The sequence below is a fragment of the Parasteatoda tepidariorum genome, chromosome 11 (genome assembly GCF_982258835.1).
Source record: "Parasteatoda tepidariorum strain Cologne lab strain chromosome 11, Ptep-v5.0, whole genome shotgun sequence".
NCBI lineage: Eukaryota > Metazoa > Arthropoda > Arachnida > Araneae > Theridiidae > Parasteatoda > Parasteatoda tepidariorum.
In genome coordinates, this window is record NC_141765.1 from 11,225,409 (window position 1) to 11,245,267 (window position 19,859).

At 29.5% G+C, this 19,859-nt stretch overlaps 1 protein-coding gene across 27 annotated transcripts in view; it reads left to right on the forward strand.

Moving 5' to 3' along the window:
* LOC107456224 (cAMP-dependent protein kinase catalytic subunit 1) overlaps window positions 1–19,859 on the forward strand; it is a 452,991-nt gene that overhangs the window by 395,866 nt on the left and 37,266 nt on the right. For 10 of the 27 annotated variants that reach the window (XM_071187758.2, XM_071187756.2, XM_071187757.2 and 7 more), the window contains one exon: window positions 19,711–19,772. In XM_071187758.2, coding sequence (XP_071043859.1) covers window positions 19,711–19,772 — 62 coding nt within the window. Of the gene's footprint in view, window positions 1–9,088; window positions 9,164–19,710; window positions 19,773–19,859 lie in introns of all 27 variants that reach the window. The other 17 variants (XM_016074035.5, XM_071187750.2, XM_016074028.4 and 14 more) reach the window with 4 other exon arrangements.

Genomic DNA, 19,859 nt, shown 5'->3' on the forward strand with positions numbered 1-19,859 from the left:
ATTTTTAATTTAATAATTTTATTTTTAAGTTTTAGAATTAAATTTGAATGACAAAACATGCTCATCGCCCCCTACCGCCCAAAATATAACCAACGCCCCCTACCGCCCAAAACAAGTTCACCGCCCCTCAGCATACTCCCACTGCCCCCGTTGAGAACCACTGATCTATGCTAATAGGTAAATTATATTAATTTATCTGCTGCTACGTCTAGAATTATGTATTTATATCAAACTTCTTTATAAATTCTTTTTTATCTTTCTTAAAATTTAAATAAATATCCTTGTAGATAGTTATTGTAAATTATTTAATTATTTCTACATCTTTGAAAATATTTTAAAAACAATTAACAGAGTTAAACTTCCTTATTAGGGTATCCTTCCCTTAAGCGGACAATAGATGTCAACATAAATACTTCACATATGTCCCTCCCCTTATTCTCTGCATAGAACCAGCTTGATATGTTTCGTAAAAATAAAAATAATTATTTATTTTAATAATTATTAACATGCTAAATTTTCAATTAGGGTTCATGCCAGTATGGCGATAATTTTCTACAAATGTTGCTAAAATTATACGCATGGGCACCAAATCTTTTGTCTTGAAATATGTTTAAAATTTACAAAATTGTAACGAAAAATAGTTTTTTGCACCAAATTCGATGCACTTAAAAAATATTATACTTATTTTATTGTTCTACCCTTGGTATGGAATTCAAATGTGTGGTACAGTCAACCCCGCTTAAAGGAATACCATTGCTTCCAACCAAATCTATGCTGTTAAGCGGGTTATTCGATTAAAAGGGGTGTGCAATATTCAATCTTTAATTCTGAATTTTTGCAAAATTTTACTTTTTAATGGTATTTAATGCATAGTATAGCATTTTGATTAAATAAACTCAGTTTTATGATCAATAAATAATTAAAGTTAAAACTTTCTGCCTTAGTATCACAAAAAATGTCATTTAAAGTTACATAAAAATAAAGCAATGTTAGTGAAAAGTATCATGTAGAAACTAAAATATTATTTGATCCAATCTGCAAAATTCTATAATTGAAGACTGTATTTTTTATCCCGTTTTATTCGCCAATTTATCAAAATTATATATTCTCTTTTAGTTTCGACTAAAATTTTCATGACTTGTGCATATTCCTTTCAAACACATTCAGAATTTTTTTTTTTTAATCGTCGAAACTTGAGAAATTCCTAATTAATGCTCTATTTTAGTTGGGGATTTTTTTGAAATTTATTGTTTCCAAGATTCATTGTTTTGCTTTTATCGATTAATTTAAAATGTTCCTTTTCGCGCTCAACTTGCAACCAACTCAATATTATTCACTGGATTAAGCAATTATTCTACTTAAGAGAAAGACACTCTTTACACTAAGGTTTTTAAAAAAATTTCTTATCAAAGCTAATACGGCATCAAGAGGGGATCAAAAGTCTTGACCTAAAAACAAATCACTCTATCCCTTTTTTATTTACTAAATGATGTTGAGTGAAGTGAGTCAAAGTGGGGTAAAACCCCCTTCGTTTACTTTAGTGTATAATTGGCAGCAAGATTTGATAAATTTTTCAACTTCATCCCAAACACCTACTAATGAATAAGATGTCCCTATTGAAATGACCACCTATCGTATCCTTATCTTAACTGAAAAAGGGAAATTCCATTTTAGCTGGTGAAACATATCTCAAAAAAATGTTGTTTTTTTTTTTCATTTCAGTAGGTACCACTTTTTTATGCAATTAAGCGGGGCCAAAAACAACAAATAACCTTTAAAACGGGGAAGTTTAACATTAGTTTAATATAAAATGACTTGGTTCCATTAAATTTTATTCATATAAGCGGGTTATTCAATTATCCGAGGGGCGATTAAGTGGGGACGACTGTATTCAAATGGGATAACAGAGAGTGGCTGGTACAAAAAATTTTAAACATTGAAATTTCATATTTTATTCGTAAAGTGGGATAATGAGCTAATAATATCACTATAAAATTTAGTCTATCTGAATTTTGCTTCAAAGTAATCCAATTTTACTGCTTAGTTGTGTTACCAACTCTTACACTCTTTTACTTTCTCACTCAAATATAGAGGCATGTACTTTGATTAATGCAGGTAAGCTTTGCAAATTGCATTCACAAACTATAATGAATCTTAGAACTATATTTTGTTAACTATTTGATTGATATAAGATTTTGTTATTTAATTATATGATTTTCTTTATTGTTTTGCATAAGTATTATAATACCTGGCTGGGTACCCAATACAGTCTGAGTTGTAAATTAAACTTTATCCCGGTACTTGGATCCAGCCAGATAACAATAAAATTTTGCTAGGTACCCGGAACTAGCTTGGTGTAAGTGGTGTATGATACTTTTTATTGGGTATCTGGGCCCAGCAAAATTTTATGAACCAGTGCATCTCTGGTCTGGGCTGGTAGTTCAATCTGTCTAAGTTTTGAAGGATGAAATTCAGTTTTAAAAATGGGGGGTAATTAATGCTGTATAGCTGAATTCTTAAAAGTGGAAAAAAAAGTGTGATTGTTCTGTGTAAAGTACACCCAGTAACATCGTTATAGTAATTTAACTATCATAACATTAAAATGGATACTGAAAGTGTGTGGAATTTTACTTTATGTGCTGCAAAGATAACTATTTATAATATTTACAAATGCATTTTGAGTTTTCAAACTTTTGTTGATGCATGTTTCCATATTTTATAATACTTGCATGTATAAAAAATTGTTCATGCCACTTTGTGCTTTATCATGTCAATTGTTCAGATTACATTAATCTTTTTTACTAACATTTTAAGTTTTTTATTTTATTGATAAACTGAAGGTACCATTTGTTTTGTTTATTTTGCCTTTGATTTAAAAATGTTTTTTAAGTTTATAAGTAATGCCTTAGGCATATCTGGTGACAAAAAGTGTTTGAGTATTATTTTATGTGTTTATTAATGCATTTGCAATTTATTTTATGAAAAAAAAATAACATTGTCCTATAAAAATTGTACTAAAAGTATTTTAATCTTTAGAACAATAACACAATTAAAAGCTAGGCACTATTAGCAATTTTTGATTTAATTAATCTGAATTTCATGTACTAATTTGAAATCTTCATTCTTTTTGATTTCCAATTAATATTTGAGTAGTACATGTGCCAACTGAAAAGTATGAGTCTTTAGGGGTCATTCTTTAAAAAAAGGAAAAAATTCTTTTATTAAGTTCACATTTCAGAAGTTAATAGAGGCTGAAATTGGGACTGTTTTGCAACCCCTCAAGGAAGTTTCACTTTATAAAAATGATCTCACAATATAGTTCCACAGCAATTCTCGGGAAAAAATCTCTGAAACGATGTGATTTTACTGTGGCATTGTCCTAAATAGAACAACTTAAATTTGCATGTCGTGATAACGCATTAAAAATATCAGTTTTAAAAAATTTTGTGTAAAAGGCCAAAAAAATTATTCAACGATGTGAAGTTACGATGGATTCTTCATGAATTGAGCGGGTCATTGAATAACAATGTAATAACACCCTATTAAAAATATGAAAAATCATGTGAAATGATTGAATTGTTATGAATCTAACGTGTCAGAAAGCGATTACCGTATATTCCGGCGTATTAACGTGCACTTTTAATACAAAAAATAACATTGGAATGTACGGGTGCACGGTATACGCCGAATATTGAAAATATAGATTTAAAAAATTTAAATATAGAAAAATACTTTTATTTTAAGGAAATAACATACCTTTACCTATATACTTTATTGATTTTCGTTATTACGTAAATAGTTCATTATATTCGTCTTCTGTTATTTCTTCAGGCACGTCATCACAATCGGTTTCATCTTCATTATCTGTGTTACCCTCATCCATAAATAAACAGTCATCTTCTGATCCGTCCAGATTATTTGAAATGCTACATTTTTTTTAATGATTTTCTAACCATCTCAGGCTTAGTTTCATCCCATGCTTTTAATATCCATTCGCACACTGTTTCCAAACTTGCATGGCGCATATGTCCTCCTTTTGTAAAGGTTTTCTCGCCCTCCAACATCCAAGTGTTCCACTGTTTTTTTAAATTGGCTTTAAATGGTTTGTTTAAGCAGACATCCAATGGCTGAAGAAATGGTGTCAATCCGCCCGGAATAACTGCCATATCGGTGTTACATTTTTTCAAAAAATTTATTATCTGTAAGGTGGGACCAAGACATGTCCCACACTAAAAGGCTTTCTGGTTTTCTATAGATACTAGACGAGATATTGCACATGTACAATCCAAATTTTCGTGCGTGTTATACGAAGAGTATATCTTAAAATTTAAAATAAGTTATTAGAAATTACGGGTGCGCATCATGCGCCGGAATATACGGTACTCAAAATCAAAATTTGCCTGTCTTAATGATATCCTATTATAAATATCAGAATTTAGAAAACTATGTGAAAAAAGATAAAAAATGATAAACAACTTCAAAAGTAATAATATTTTATAAAAAATGTCAGAATTTGAAAAACCATATGTAAAGAGCAGAAAAAATTACTTAACTATGATCAAAGGAACTGAAATTATGATAGGATCATCACTAAATCTTAAACACGAAATTCTGCAAGAATATCCTACTTTAAGGTGCAATGTTTAATTAATTGGCATAAAATAGTAGAAAAGCCTCATGCAAGTTATTTAAAAGTATATGTAACAGAGGAGATAAATTAAATCCCACATTTTTGACATGAACTGCTATAATTTTTAAAAAAATATCACATTTCAAAGTAAAATAAATTATCATAAAAGATTTAAAATTGCAAACACATTTTATTTAGTCCAAATAATGCATCATAACAGAGAGCACATGAAATGTAACAAATTTGACAAATAGTTAAGAGGAAATATCACTGTCAAAAGTGATACTCGTTTGTTTAAAGTTAGAGTTCACAGCACTACTATAAAATCTGACATATGAGACATCTTTTATTGAAGAAATAATTATTTGAGAAAGTGTGAAGTGAGTGTATTGAGTGAAGATTATTAAGTTCTCACTAAAGTTTACTTGTAAAACACACTTAATAGGATTCTGCCTAAGCTGCTTAAAATAAATACTCAGATTATGTTGATTTTTCCTAGCAGTGTAATATAAATTTTTCTAATTGGTCCTCAAACTGATCAATTACATCGGACACTGTGCCTCAATTAAAAAATCGCACATTCTTTGCTACTGTTATTTTTGTTCCACTGATACCACTTTACAGGCTCTTGTAACTAATGATAAAAAATTGTTTTTACAAACTGCTTAAAAAGAAAAATTCTTAAGTTTTTCACTCATATTTTTCATACAATCACTTGAGCAATTACCACAAGTGGCTATATTTAGTAATTCTATGTCAAGTAAATCAACTGTAATATCAGGCAAACAACTGTGTGATTTTAATTGTAAATTCACATTTTCATAAATAGCACATACTACATGCACATGTGGTGTTTTATCTACGCATAAAATAAGGATAGGTCGTAGTACAGCAAACTTAGATTTGGCAATTTTTATGTTTGGATGCAACTGCTTTAACAAGAATAAAATTCTCAGAAAATCCTTGTGAATTTTATTTTTAATCCCTTAATGTTAATTTTACTTCTTGCATATTTTGTTATCTCAGGAATTTTTTTAAGGAAATTGAAGAAAAAAAAAATTAACAACTATTTATTTTATTGAATAATAGTGGAAAAATTTTGAATTGTAAGATATAAAAATGTAAACATCATTTAAAAAAATTTAATTTGATATGGCAAAATACAAAATTTGAATGAAATCTGTCTTATAGTTCCTTTAAAATTGAATTTTGAAAAAGTAAGTTATTTAAACTTGATATGAATTGATGATAAATTCAGAAGCCATATATTTCTATAATTATTTGTTGCATATTTGTTCCGCAATTGTTGTAATAAAATATTTTTGGGTGGAGTTCCTCTATTATTGATTCCTGACTTTCACCTGGTTTGAAATGTAGTAAAATACCGTATATTTCGAAATATATCCCGAGAAGTTTTAGAAAAGTTTTGAAAAAAGTTTGGTGGTCATCTTATAATGGGATAAAATAACTTTAAAAAATTCCAGCAAAAATACTTCTCTTTTTGTCAATTGTAAATATAGTGAAATGTGTATACAAAACATAAAAATACATAAAATAGTAGTTGAAAAGGAATGCCTTTATATAAAAATTGAAAAAAGAAACACATGAAGAAAATATTGTTAAAAGAATACTGCTTTTTAATCTTCTAATTATGAATTTAGAAGGTCTATGCTTCTTTTACCCACTGTACAACTGTTATTAGATCTACCTTATCAAAAGAGAGAGGGCACATTTTTATTTCCAAGTGTAGCATGCCTTATTTTGTTACATCGGCTTATATGAGAGTTTTAAATTAGGGGTGAATTTCCAAATTAAAATCGTACACTCCTGCTTATACATGGATGGGCTTATATTTGGAAATGTCCGACAATCATTCATAGATTTTTTTAAATGGTAAATTGAGGGATCATCCACTAAGTTAATTAATTTTGTTGAAAAATGTTAAGCAGCATATTCGAATTCCCTACTTTAAAATATGATTACAGAAATCTGGAACTTCATTACAAATTTTAATTAAATATTGATTTTAGGAAATAATAACTAATTGATGCTGCTTATTTTTTTAATCCATCAGTACTAAAAAAAATTTCTATATGTTGATTTCAAACTATTATAAATGTAGTTCAGTTCTCCATTAATAAATTATATTGGTAACTGTTATTTTTCTGTTCTGAGAAAAGTAATTATGAAATTTAAAAAATACCATACCCTATGGTCCTTTTTTCACTTAAATAGAGCAAACTTTTTTAAATTACACTTTTGCTGTTTTTGAAAGTAGTCTGTTATATGTATATTGTTTAAAAAATATCCTGCCTATTTATTTATTTATTATTTTTTTTATGTTGATTTGTTTTCCTCCGCCCACTATGAAGCTAAGACCCATTTGCTGTTAAAATTTAATTTTTTTTTCCCCTAAGAAAATCTTTTCAAGTGTTATACATTTTTGTGTACTTTGAAAAAGTAAGCTTCCATTGTGAAAAAGCCATTTGATATAAAATTTCTAAGAAATTTTTAGAGCCATAATTTTAATTAAAATCAAGTTCGAGCTAATGTTAAGGTTGTTGTGGCCAGTTCCTTGATTCTCTAAACCCCTGCGGCAGAATTTTTTTGTGCTTTCTGCGACAAACTTCTCCAGCACTAATATCTTTCTGCAAGATACTTTTAATAATAACTAATATTCATGTTATTAATTAAATTTAAAGTAGCAGAAACGTTTCATTTACAAGAGAAAAGAAAAAAAACTATTTGGATATAATAAAATTGTATGTATTTTTTTAAAAAATGAATATGTAATATTTTTTTATTCCAATTTCATGGGTGATATTATCACATTTTGCAAGAGGAAAACACACTAATTATTTCTTTTTGTCGCATTTCGTAATTCTTCATCACATAAAAAAATAATTAAAAATCGTAAAATCTGTAAAAGAAAACGAAAATATTTTCATTTTTATTTTTCCCGAATAAGAATTAAAAAATCAAGCATTACTTCCCCTCTGATGCGTGCAAAATGCGTCTTTTGAATATAATTGTGAATGTGTGTTTCAGACATTTCTACAGAGAAGAAGTTTTTTGCTTCAATATTCTTTATTTTTCTCAAATGAGAATGAAAAAATTACGAACATTTCTTTCCCCTTCGATGTGCGAAAAAGAGATCTTTTAAAAATAATTTTATTGGGAAAAAATGTAGAACATTTTTGTAGAAAAGAAAACTAAATTTTTTTACTTTCTAAAGAAAAATTCTTTCTGCAAGAACTCTGTAACATTCTGCGACAATGTTGCCGTGATTCTGCCATGGGGCTCTAAACTAACTTTTCCACTATTTTGCACATCTGCACATTCATTTATGTTTGACCAACAGGGGTCATTATATCGAGCCTTAACTGGGTATTTATTGAAAACTTCATGGTAGTATAAATTGTTAATGTTACAGATCATTTCACTTTGCTCCTGATTACTAGTAAATAAATCACTTTCTAATTCCCACTTCTATATTAGAAAAAATAAATTTTAATTGCGGAAAATTTCTTTTAAAAATAATCTTCACATGAGGGCTCTTTCATTAACACTTTCACCTCATCAATGCTTTTTAAGTCTATTTAGTTTTAAGGTGGAATATTTTTTATTAAATTTTTAATTTAATTTAATTGTTGAATTCACATCCTATGTAATGAAACTTTCAACATTTCATTTCATGTAATCGTAAAATATCTTCCCTCAAACTTGTTGATTCTAATAATAGATTATGTGTGATAGGTGGAGCTTTCTTCATTGTGTACATTTCAGTCAATCCTCAAACTAGGTAGGCAGGAAAGAAGTTCATCCGATTCTATTTAAATTTGGCGTATCTATTCCTCTAGCAATCATGTGTTGAGTAGAAAAATCCTTTTCCCTGCATAGGGCAAACCAGGTTTAATTAGAGTTTGAGGCTGCCTGAAAATAACAGTTTGTGCTTAACATTGCTACATCATAAAATGTAAAATTATGTCTTGTCTATTTTTCAGAGACAACTTGAACTTCTGGGCAAGTTTCTTTTTACCTTATGTATATTTCTTGCTCTTTCTTCTCACCCTCTCTATGTTTCTAAACAAATGTCGGTTTTTGAAATTAAAAAAAAAAAAACTATGCAATGTTGGTTTATTAGAAATTGACACAGTTTTGTTCTAAATTAATACCTGGGAACAAAATATTTTAACTTCCCCTTTACACACAGAACACTTAGATTTGATAGCAAAAACACCTGCTTGTTGCAGTTCCAAAAATAAATTTTATGTAATAAACTGAACTATATTTTTATATTTTAAGGTTTATGTTTTTTTTTTTTTTTGTGCTTTGTTGTCACCAGATATGGCATTTCTTCGTTATTTAAAAAAAAAATTGTATGTATTTTTTTCCAAGAGTGGTAGCTTTTCTTTAAGTTATGTTTCTATTTGTTTCAATAACAAGTTTCGTTTCTAGTAGGGAACAACAATACACAGTTTGACATGCCTCCAGACAAGAAACAGTTATCTACAGAAACACAGTGTAAGACAAGTACGTGAATACTGGCACTTTAACCCACTATAATTTAGAAAAAAGATTTGCTGTCCACCACTCATGCAATTATGTTCAGATATAAGGAAAAAAATAGCATGTTTTCAATTTATGTTGCTGAACAAAAGCTTTTAGTTTTATTTTTCTGAACCCAATTGTTATGTATACTTATATTCTGTTCGATTAGAGGGAAGAAGTATTTTTTAATGTTTAAGTAGCACACATTTTGCTGTAAAAAATTAGAAATTATGCACTTATTTTTAGAATTAAAGCAAAAGGTTTAAATTATGTCTTTTACTTATTTTTTGGAAAGATCAAGATATTTACGTTTAATCTATTACTTATGTAAGAACTTGCTCATGCTGCTGAATATGTTGGGTTCATTCTAGGTGTAGTTTGTGGGGTGCACCGCATGCCCTTTGATCTCGATTACTTACTCCTAAATATAGTGAACTCTCGCTACAATAGTATTTCATGTTTCAAATGAACTTGTATTGAATTAATGTTATCCGCCGCACAATATTCTGATATTCTCTAAAGCAATAAATACCTGTAAAAATTTTTTTTTAAAAATCCAATGTTATTTTCTCCCTTCATTATGATACAATGGTTTTCAAATACTGAAAAATATTCTTATTTTATAATCTTCTGCTATTTCTTATGTCTTTTCTAACAGAAGACTTGCTTTTGATTTTGTACTTATTCCTTTTCACTAATGTAAGAATTGCTATTGTTCAGATTTAATGCACCTTCCTTATATTCTTATGACGACTACAAAAAGTGCTGCCCTTTCAGAAAAATTTCTATTTCTGAAAGTTACAGATGTAACATTCCAATCTGATTTTTATTTTCCTCTCATGTTAAAACCTGATCTGTCAGGAATGACCACACACATCATGTAACAAATCAAATGCTTTTATACTTCAGGCAGATGGAGTTGGAGAATTTTATGAAAACTTTTCAAATTTAAAGTCTGAAGCTTGTTTGATTTTTAAACAAAGTACCTGATATTCGTTATTTTCACAATTTTATTTTACCTTAAGATGTCAGGACAAAAACCTACGATTTATAAAAATACATATTAATTCTAGGAATAAACTGGATACCAGCCCTACTATAGGTCAGATTTTCATTACCTAGTTATTACTCAGACCCGGTCAATTTTACAGGGTATCTAGTGCCATGTAACACAGATTTATGTTCGACACACTTATTTAAATTTACGGTAACCTTAAAACTATTTATAAATATTGTAGTTTTATAAATCCTTGTTTTTCATTGCTTTCTTAAAAATCAAGCTGAAATAACTGGTGTATGGACAACATATTTTACTCTTGAGCAGTACTTAAACTGAATTATTTTAACTAAATTAATATGAATATTAAATAAATACAAAATTAAAAATAAAGAATTGCATTTGTATTATTTAAAGTTGATCATAATGAATAAAATTCAAACATAATTACAGAAAAGTATACTGTTTGTGTATTACTTCAATACTAAATTTGTGTTCAGCAAATTATTAAATGTAATTCTGTTTTTATTATTTCTGTTTGCTGGCTTAACATTTTATAGAAGTATGATTAACTGTTGTAAACTAAATACAAATATTTTCTTTGAAATGACTTTAATTTTTCTAATACTATCACTAATTTAAATATCATTAAAGATGAGTTTCTTGGTTAATAAAAGTGTATGTTAATACCAAACCAATTGTTTTAACAAAAATTGATTAAAATTTTTTTTTTGTATTTTTTATTTTAGAAACAGAACACAATACTTCTTACAAAACATAACAAAAAAACTGATTTGAAAATATTTTTTTACATTTTTATTGCATTTATATTGAAAATAGGCACATATGAACAAAATAGGCCATCGGTAACTTTAAACAAAATTTTAGTAGAAAGTATGTTTCTTACTTATTAGCTCAGTTAATTCAATTTCTAACCAGTCTGGTTAACCTTATCTTACAGTTGGGAATTTTTGTGGCTTTTTTTTCTCTGAAATATGAATCTGTGTATATGGATTTCATCTTAGTTTAATATGTCAGGTTTCTTTGATTTGAAAATCACATGTCACGTTAACTTTAATGTCTTTAATGCTTAATTATTTGTTATTTTCATTTTATTACTGTAGAAGTGTTTAGTTTCTATCATTGCCCTTTAACTTATTATGTGTAAATTTATTGCTAATAGGCTAAATTTAATCACATTCACTTATATTCTCTTAGAATAGCAAATCCCTTATCAGAGTTCATATTAACAGAACTTCCAAAGTAGACATTGTGGTTTCCTTTAAGAAGATTTAAGATTTATTACTTCACCTAGTTTTTTTTTTTTTTTTTTTTTTTAACTATTTGTTTTGACCTGATTTTTCCACATTGTTGTGGTATACATTTTATCTTGCTTCTGTGCTTCATACTTGACTGCATTGAATACTGTTTACATTCTGTTTCTTTGCAAATGTGAATAAAGTTAATTTTTCAGTTGCCTTATACTACAAGTTTGATTGTTTTACTTTCAAATGTTTTCATTATAAAAAATTCATATTTCTAATAGATAGTGGTATAATTAATATTTAAATATATATTGTGATTAAAAAATTACATGAGGTGTTTGCACTCTTGTCTGATAATCCTTGCTAATTGGATCTAACTTCAACTCAGTTTACTATACGGATTTTACTATCATTACTATTAAACAGATTTTACTATCATATATACTTTACTTACAAAATTGCAATCGTACATTATGATTTACCTACATACTTAATATCCAAATTATAGTTTTGACAATTTACTCTGCTATTAATGTTGAACCATTCAATACAATATGCTGTCTAACCTATGAAATTATATTTATTACTGCTATCTACATGATAATTAGACTATTACTATCTAAGACATTCATTTTCACTCACAATTTTTTTCTGAAATTCTTTTAAAGTGCTTAAAAGGTAAAACAAAATTATTAAAACAAGATTCGATTGGATGATCCTATTTTTAGAGAAACTCCCTGATTTTTGTAGCATCTCCTAACTCTTGAAAAAAAAATTATATACGATGGTTGTCCATAAAATAAGGTTCCCGAGGAGCTGCGGACACTAGGCGCTGTTAAGCGGGATTTGGCGAGACTGATGTGTAGCTTGGCTCCCTTTCACCCAGTTCCCGTCCCGGCGAGCGGACATGATGGAGCTTCCATTTGTATTTCACGCCAGGTGCGAATTACACTGTGATTTGTTTTGTGTGTGCGAAAAACGTTCCTCCGGTGGACATTCATTCCCAATTGTGTGAAGTGTACGGAGATGAGTGTGCAACATAATGGTGCAGAGAATTCAAAGACGGACGTCCATGACTAACAATGGTCTGGCCGGCCATCGTTTTTGGACGAAACAATTGCGAAAGTGGAAGAAGCAATGCTGATTGATCGAAGGGTGACGGTTCGGGACCTCAGCGAGATGATCCCTGATGTCAGCAAGTCCTGCATTCACAACATTTTGAGAAACCGCATAGGATATGCCTAGGTTTGTGTAAGTGGGTCCCGAAAATGCTGACGGATGACAACAAACGGTAACGTGTGGAAGCAGCCCGCGAATTTCTTCATGCCTACGAAACCGATAGCGAGGAATTTTTTGACTCTGTCGTCACTAGAGACGAGACCAGGGTCCACTACATGACACCAGAAACAAAAGAACAATCCCGTCAGTGGAAACATCCAGGCTCGCCGAAGAAGTTAAAGCAAATTCTGTCTGCTGGCAAAGTGATGGCGAGTGTCTTTTGGGACAGGGAAGGGCTGTTGTTGTGCGAATTCCTGCCTATCGGCACAACAATTAATGCGGATTGCTACTGTCAGACGTTGAAGAACCTTCGCCGCTCGATTCAAAGCGAGAGGAGAGGCATGCTCGCAAATAGAGTGCGTCTCCATCAGTACAACGCTAGTCCGCACACCACCCGCATGGGTGCAAATCTTCCGTCCTCAGGACGGATTTCCGTCTTTCGAAAATGTCCGCGGACGGAAGTAAGACGGAAACAAGACTGACTCGAAGACGGAAATCGGAAATTTTTTTTTCTGTCCTTAAAAATATTTTTTAGGTCTACATTATTGGTCTACTTTCTTATGTCCTGTTGTTATTTTATCAAAAGACAGATGAATAAATATTTTTTGTACAGTATTTAAACTTGATGTATTATGATAAAGCTTTCTTTGATAGTTTGCATATGTCGAGGGGGTATTGTGTATGTTAGGTATTTCAGTCAAAAAATTTTCTGTCTTGGCATTTTTTCCAACTTGCACCCATGACCGCCCGTGTCACAACTGATCTCATCAACAGATTGGATGGAATACTGTCACACACACCCCTTACAGCCCAGACTTGACCCCCAGTGATTACCATCTCTTCCCTGAATTGAAGAAACGCTTGGGGAGGGACGCATTTCACAACTGAAGAAGAGCTGAAAGAAGAGGTTTTAAGCTATCTTCGCAGAGCAACGGCAGAGTTCTACGACTCAGGCATAAAGAAGATGGTACACCGCATGCAAAAATGCATTGATCTAAACGGCGATTATGCCACAAAAATAGAGGGTAGTCTAAGCTTTCCAAACATGTATTATTCAATGCCAGTAAACATGTTTTTCTTTGTGAAAATTCGTTGGGAACTTCATTTTATGGACAACCCTCGTGTTTATATGTATGAATCCCCTTTTTCAAAAATCAAAAAATTCTTTGAAAAGAACTTTTTACATTAAAAAATTACAAGTAGAAAAAAATATCTTTCATAAAAGAATGATTAATTTTCTGAAAATTTTTCTGTATAATTATTTATTGGCTTTTCAATAAATTAAATTTGTCAGCAATTTCTATATCATCTCTAGTTTGTTAGGAATTTAAAATTCTCTTATAGTCACTACTTATTTTCTTGAAATTAAAGTAGTAACTAAAAGAAATCTCTGATTATTTGAAACATAATTCGATTAAATAACACATTATTACATATTTAAATTTCCTTTCCCTTTTTTTTATTTTTTTTTATTCATTTCTAAAATTATTAAAGCTGCATCAAAAAATCAACACTCATTTCTGTTCTCTAAATTTAAGTGAACTTGACTGTAGTAAAATTTTACATGAAAAATAAAATTTATTTAAAATTTTAGTACTAAATAGCTCAGAGCAATGAGCCAATTATTGCAGCCAATAATAAAATGAGAAACCCAATGACTTTTTAAACTCTTAGCACCAAAATTATTTCTAAATACCACAAGTTTACTTTCGCTGCAATATAAATAGGTTTTCCATTAATTTATTGTATAGAAGTATGGTGCATGGTTAAGGTATTCATGTTTATCAATATGTTTTGTTTTTTTTTAAAGGAGAGAGAGACAACTGACTTTTTAAAAAAGTTCAATTTTCTCTGAGAGTTTACTTACTAGATAGTAAATATGCTAAAATAATGTTTCAAATTATAAGAGATATCCTGAAACATTGACCAGCGCAATATTCTTGGTTGTGGTGAAATATATTGTCCTATTTCAAGCCTGCAAAAGAGTTGTCAATCACAAAAAAAAGTCAAGACAATGATCAGATTAAATGTTTCAAGCAGTAATGTAAATGTTCAAATGTTGCAGCAAATTGACACATTTAATTTTGTTGTCTTTGCAACTGTGGACATTCCAGAAGTGCAAAACATTTAGAATACAACTTAGAATTCAATAACTTTCAGGTGCCAGGAAAGCTACTTAAAGCATAAATTTAATTATAATATGCATTAAAAAAAGATTTATACTGCTATAAAGTCAAAATGAAACTTCAGTTCTATTTTTAGTATTCTGTATTATATCAATTCTGTATTACCTCTTGTAAAACCAATTGTCATATAGTAACAGGAAAATGTGGCAACATGTAAAAATTTGCTTTTTTTGGAGCTATATATTATATATATCCATGTGATTTATATAATTTAAAGGATGCTATTTATCTTAATGTTTTGGTTTGTTTTTGCATCAATAAAACCAACTTTTGTTCAAGTAATTAACAAATCCTTCATACTATTCATTTCACCTAATTTATAAATTTAATCAAGACACTACTATGTGTTTATTTTACATAAAAATATATATATGTTTTAAAAAGAAAAGCTCATTTACGCTTTGATAATATTAAAATATCTTGGATACCATATCTTCCCACCGTCATGTCATCCTGAATAGTGTTATGAAGTGCTTTGTAATAGTGTCTCAATAATAAAAGATACATAAGGTAGGTAGTCCCAAAATTGTTGTAAGAACTGTAAAGCATGCTTGCTCCATGTCAAATATACTCTAATAACAAGATTTTTGTAACTGTTGAAATTAAATACACCTTATTTTATAGTAAAAAACTTTGAGCTTGAATTCAAAAGTGATTTTGATTCTACTATTAAGGTATATTTAAGGATGGAATTAAAAAAAAAAATTATATTTCCTTTTTTCTATCTTTATAGTTTTACTGAGTTGAGAAATATTTCTTAATTTAAATTACTTTTATCATATTATATTTAATGTACTAAGCATTTTTGTTACTAGTTGTTATATCCTATAAATTTTTCTGTAAAGTAAGTTTTTGATAGTTACATATATAAACTTATCCTAAAAGAAAATTTCTTTACTTAATTATTTAACTTTATCTATAACTTAATATACATAAAACAAGTCACTATAAAATATTTTTTTACGATTTTATTTGTATAGTGGAAACAGATATATTTTTCTCGTTCTATCAATATTGGGCATAATTCATGGGAAATTCTTCAGTATAAAGTGTTATGAAATGTAATATGCAATACATTTTTTTATATTATAGGAAATTGTATTGAAATACATTGTTAATAATTACTATCTCTATTATTTAATGTTAGCAAGAGGCTGCTGCCAGCAGTGTGCTCAATACACCTCTCTTCAAATAGACTTTCCTATTATATTGATGTTAATTTATTGATGTTCTAATCATATATATATAGTAAAAAGAGAAATAGGGGCAAAATTTATCAGTAAGAAACAAAGCCAAAATAAAAATAATAAACTTCATTTTCTCTCAAGGGGTGAAGTAGACTTTGTAAAATAGCAATTGCCTAACACATAGAGTCTCAACAACTTAACTAGACTTATAATTTTTCTTTTTTATTGAAATATGGCATAAGACAATATTTTGACAATGAACTGTATAGCTTCATCTATAAATTCGGTTAAAAAAAAACGATTTGTAGTTAGTAAATAATTAAATCAGTGTAGCATGTTTTTTTCTCTCTTACATATATAAGTATTTTTAATACTTTATTTTCAAATCGATTACACTGTTTTCTTCCTTACATTGGTTAAATTTCTTTCTCAACTTTCTTTTTAATTTATTAACAGTGGGTCTGTTCCAAGACATCGTTTTTGGAGCCACTCCAAATTTCTTCCACTTTTGAAAAGTTTACCGTTAATGATTGTTAGTCATTTAGTGTTGAATTTTTGATTGATACAATTCATAATTTTCTCATGATGTCATTATTCTTTAATACAAATTTTTTATCAATATTTTAAAGATATCTTTCAGAAACCTGCAAAAAACAAGTTAAAATCTTAAAGAATAATAAAATACAACTCAACAATTTTTACAAACTTAGAAAACATTCTTACTGAATATGGTTTGATTGTTTTATATGAATTTTTATTTCGATAATAAAGTATGCCAAAAAATATTGTCAGTGCAACGTTGAAAACATTTTGCATTAAAATAAAGTTTGTTTTCAAAACATTTGAATTCCTCATAAAATTGTCTATTTATAACAAAAAGAAAAGGAAAGAATATCTCCACTCTTTTCTTAAGATGAAAACCAATTAAATGTTTGTTTTTGAACAGCATCATCAGAGCCGTTTTAAGCGGACTCCAAAAACTCTGTGCCAGAGAACTGACCCATTGATTAAATTATTATCTTTAACTGAAATAAATTTTCTTATCTTATAAATAATAAGTCAATTATTTACTTTAGCATAGTAAAGATAGAAACAGGTAAAGAGCAAGAGCGATATAAGCAGCAGCAGAGTTCATTCCAAACAGAATGAAGACGCATGGTTGCTGTTTGTACTTTGGTTAAAATATTTTTACCGCTTTCGAGCTCTAATATGTGTGTTTGCTTATATATATTCGTAAAAAGTAATGTTTACCATCATAAAGGAATACATCCTGAAAAGAACCATTATGTTTTAACATAAAAAAAAAATTTCTATGATCATGTTGAAGTTATATTAGCACACATTGAAATAGAAATCTGGATTGTGTTCCTCTGTCAAAATTTGATTTGTTAGGGCTAAATATTTTTTCTTAAATAGAATTTAATAAACTATGATGACTAAAAGTGGTTGGAATTTTAAGCAATTAGTAATTTTAAAAAAATACTATATGGCACTATTAGCACTAAACTATAAAAATTGAAACTTATGGAGTAAAAAGCCAATTACTGAATCAAAAGGTTCATGTTTTTATTAGATATTTACAATTAGCAAAAATTTATGTTTTTTGATAATTTCGTAACTTGTGTTTACTTATGATAGGTTTTTGACAGTGTGATAAAAGCAAATATCAAATTCAACCCTTATATTTTCATAAGTTTTAATTTCAAAAGTAAGATTTGCACGAATACATAGTCTGCCCTTCAATCTTTGATAACGAAGTGTAATATAATAGATTTTACTGAGTATTATTTTGATAATTGGGCAGAAGTAGAGACTCCATATTCTTCATGTGTCTTCATTTATAATTTCAAAACTAATAGTATTTAACAAACATTCAGTCATCTCCATGAAAAGTGAAACCTTGTTAAAATTAAGATACATGGGTCCAAAAGTAATGTCACCGACTAGATTTGAAAATATCTATTGTTCCAATCTGTACTACACGTTGTTGTTGACCAGTGTTTTCACTACAGCGCGAGAATCTTGCATATTGTTTTCTTTTCTCGCATTAAAAAATTATTACCACTAGAAATTCGCGCATTCTATAAAATCTATTTCAAAATTCTCACATTTCGAAAAAAACTTTGAATTGCGCCATTTAGAATTAAATTCGTTTCACTTTTCTTCCTGGATCTTTCATTATTTTCAACATCTGCCCCGTTATCTAGCTTCCCTATTTACCAGCATTGTTCAGAACCTTTTCGAACAACAGAACTCAACCACGGAATCCCTTTCAGAACGCATTTCTCTGTAACCACGTGTTTACCATAGGTAAGGTTTCTTCATGTGAGACGTTCAAAATTTTTATGTGCTAATGTAAGATGGACAAATACCTTGTAAAGGCAAAATCTTCTATGATGATGCACCAAAAATATTCAATGCTTTAAAAAATAGAAGACGTTAAAAAATGTATTATAATTAACGAAATGATTTTTTTAAGAGTTTTTGTGTTTTTTTAGTTTTTAGAAATCTCACTTAACTTTTTGAAATCTCACCCTGTTTTTGAGAAAGGGTGAGAAATTCTCACCCATTTTTTCTCTATGATGAAAACACTGTTGACGTATTCCTGTTTAGGCAGAGAGGTTGGTCTTGTTTTCCAGTGGCGCCATCTATGGCCAAGAATTAGACTTCTGCCACACCATACATCACACCCGTTTATAGGGCGGACCCATTCATCCACATATCGTAATTTTGACCTGAATCAGAGAACAATCGATCTCCAATCCAGTACCCCCAGAAGTATTGATTTTTTATGGGAACATGGAGGACTTTTGCGACTCAACAGATTTAACGTGCATCAGTCACTTTACAACACGGGGAGTCTTCGGCAGGCAGGGTTCGAACTCTCGGATATGGGCCCAGCGCCCTACCGACTAGGCTATCCCGGCCCCGTACAACACATTAAAAAGTCTTAATCTCCATGTGCATTTGTAAATAGCTTCCAGTGAGATCTCCAGGCATCAAATGCTTCACAATCAACCTTTTTCTAGAACGTTCTTTAGAATTTAAGTACAAACCTTCTGTCTTTTTCATTAGTCCTAAAATTATATTCTTTCATCAGAGTTTTCAAGTGTTATAACAAGAAATCTGTGGGAACCGTGTCAGAACTTTTAGGCTGCTGGAGAACCATTGACATCTTTAAATCGGTAAGAAAGCAGGAAACAAAGAAGGCAGAGTGACGAGGTCTGTTGTAATAGTGAAGTTTTACAATTACCTATGATGTCTGACTGAGACTTTTTTATTATCTGTTCCATTAAACGCCCAAACCATAGTCTGAGTTTTAAAAAAAATCTAGTTGCACATGTTGCATTTTCATTGGTGAAGATTTTTGATCTCCTTCACATCTTTGTCTCCTACCTATGTGTATAAGCTTCACAATGAAACCAGTGACATTACTTTTTGGACTCACCCTGTGTACTAAATTAAATAAAGCTTAAGAATTTTAGATTTGAGTTATCATTGTTGTAAGTGAATTTAGATAGATTCATGTTAAGAAGTATTAAACAAACTGATGGTGTTCAACTGTTCTGCTTATAATTTACTTGATTATAAATTTGTTTTTGTTTTATTTTTCCAGTACAAATGTTTCTAGAAGAAGCAAAGAAGGATTTTGAAGAAAAGTGGAACAATCCAAGTAAAGTAAGTAACCAATATAATACTTCAAATTAATGTTAAATTTTTTGTTTTTGTTTGTGAGCATTGAATAATCTCTTTCCTTCTTAATTT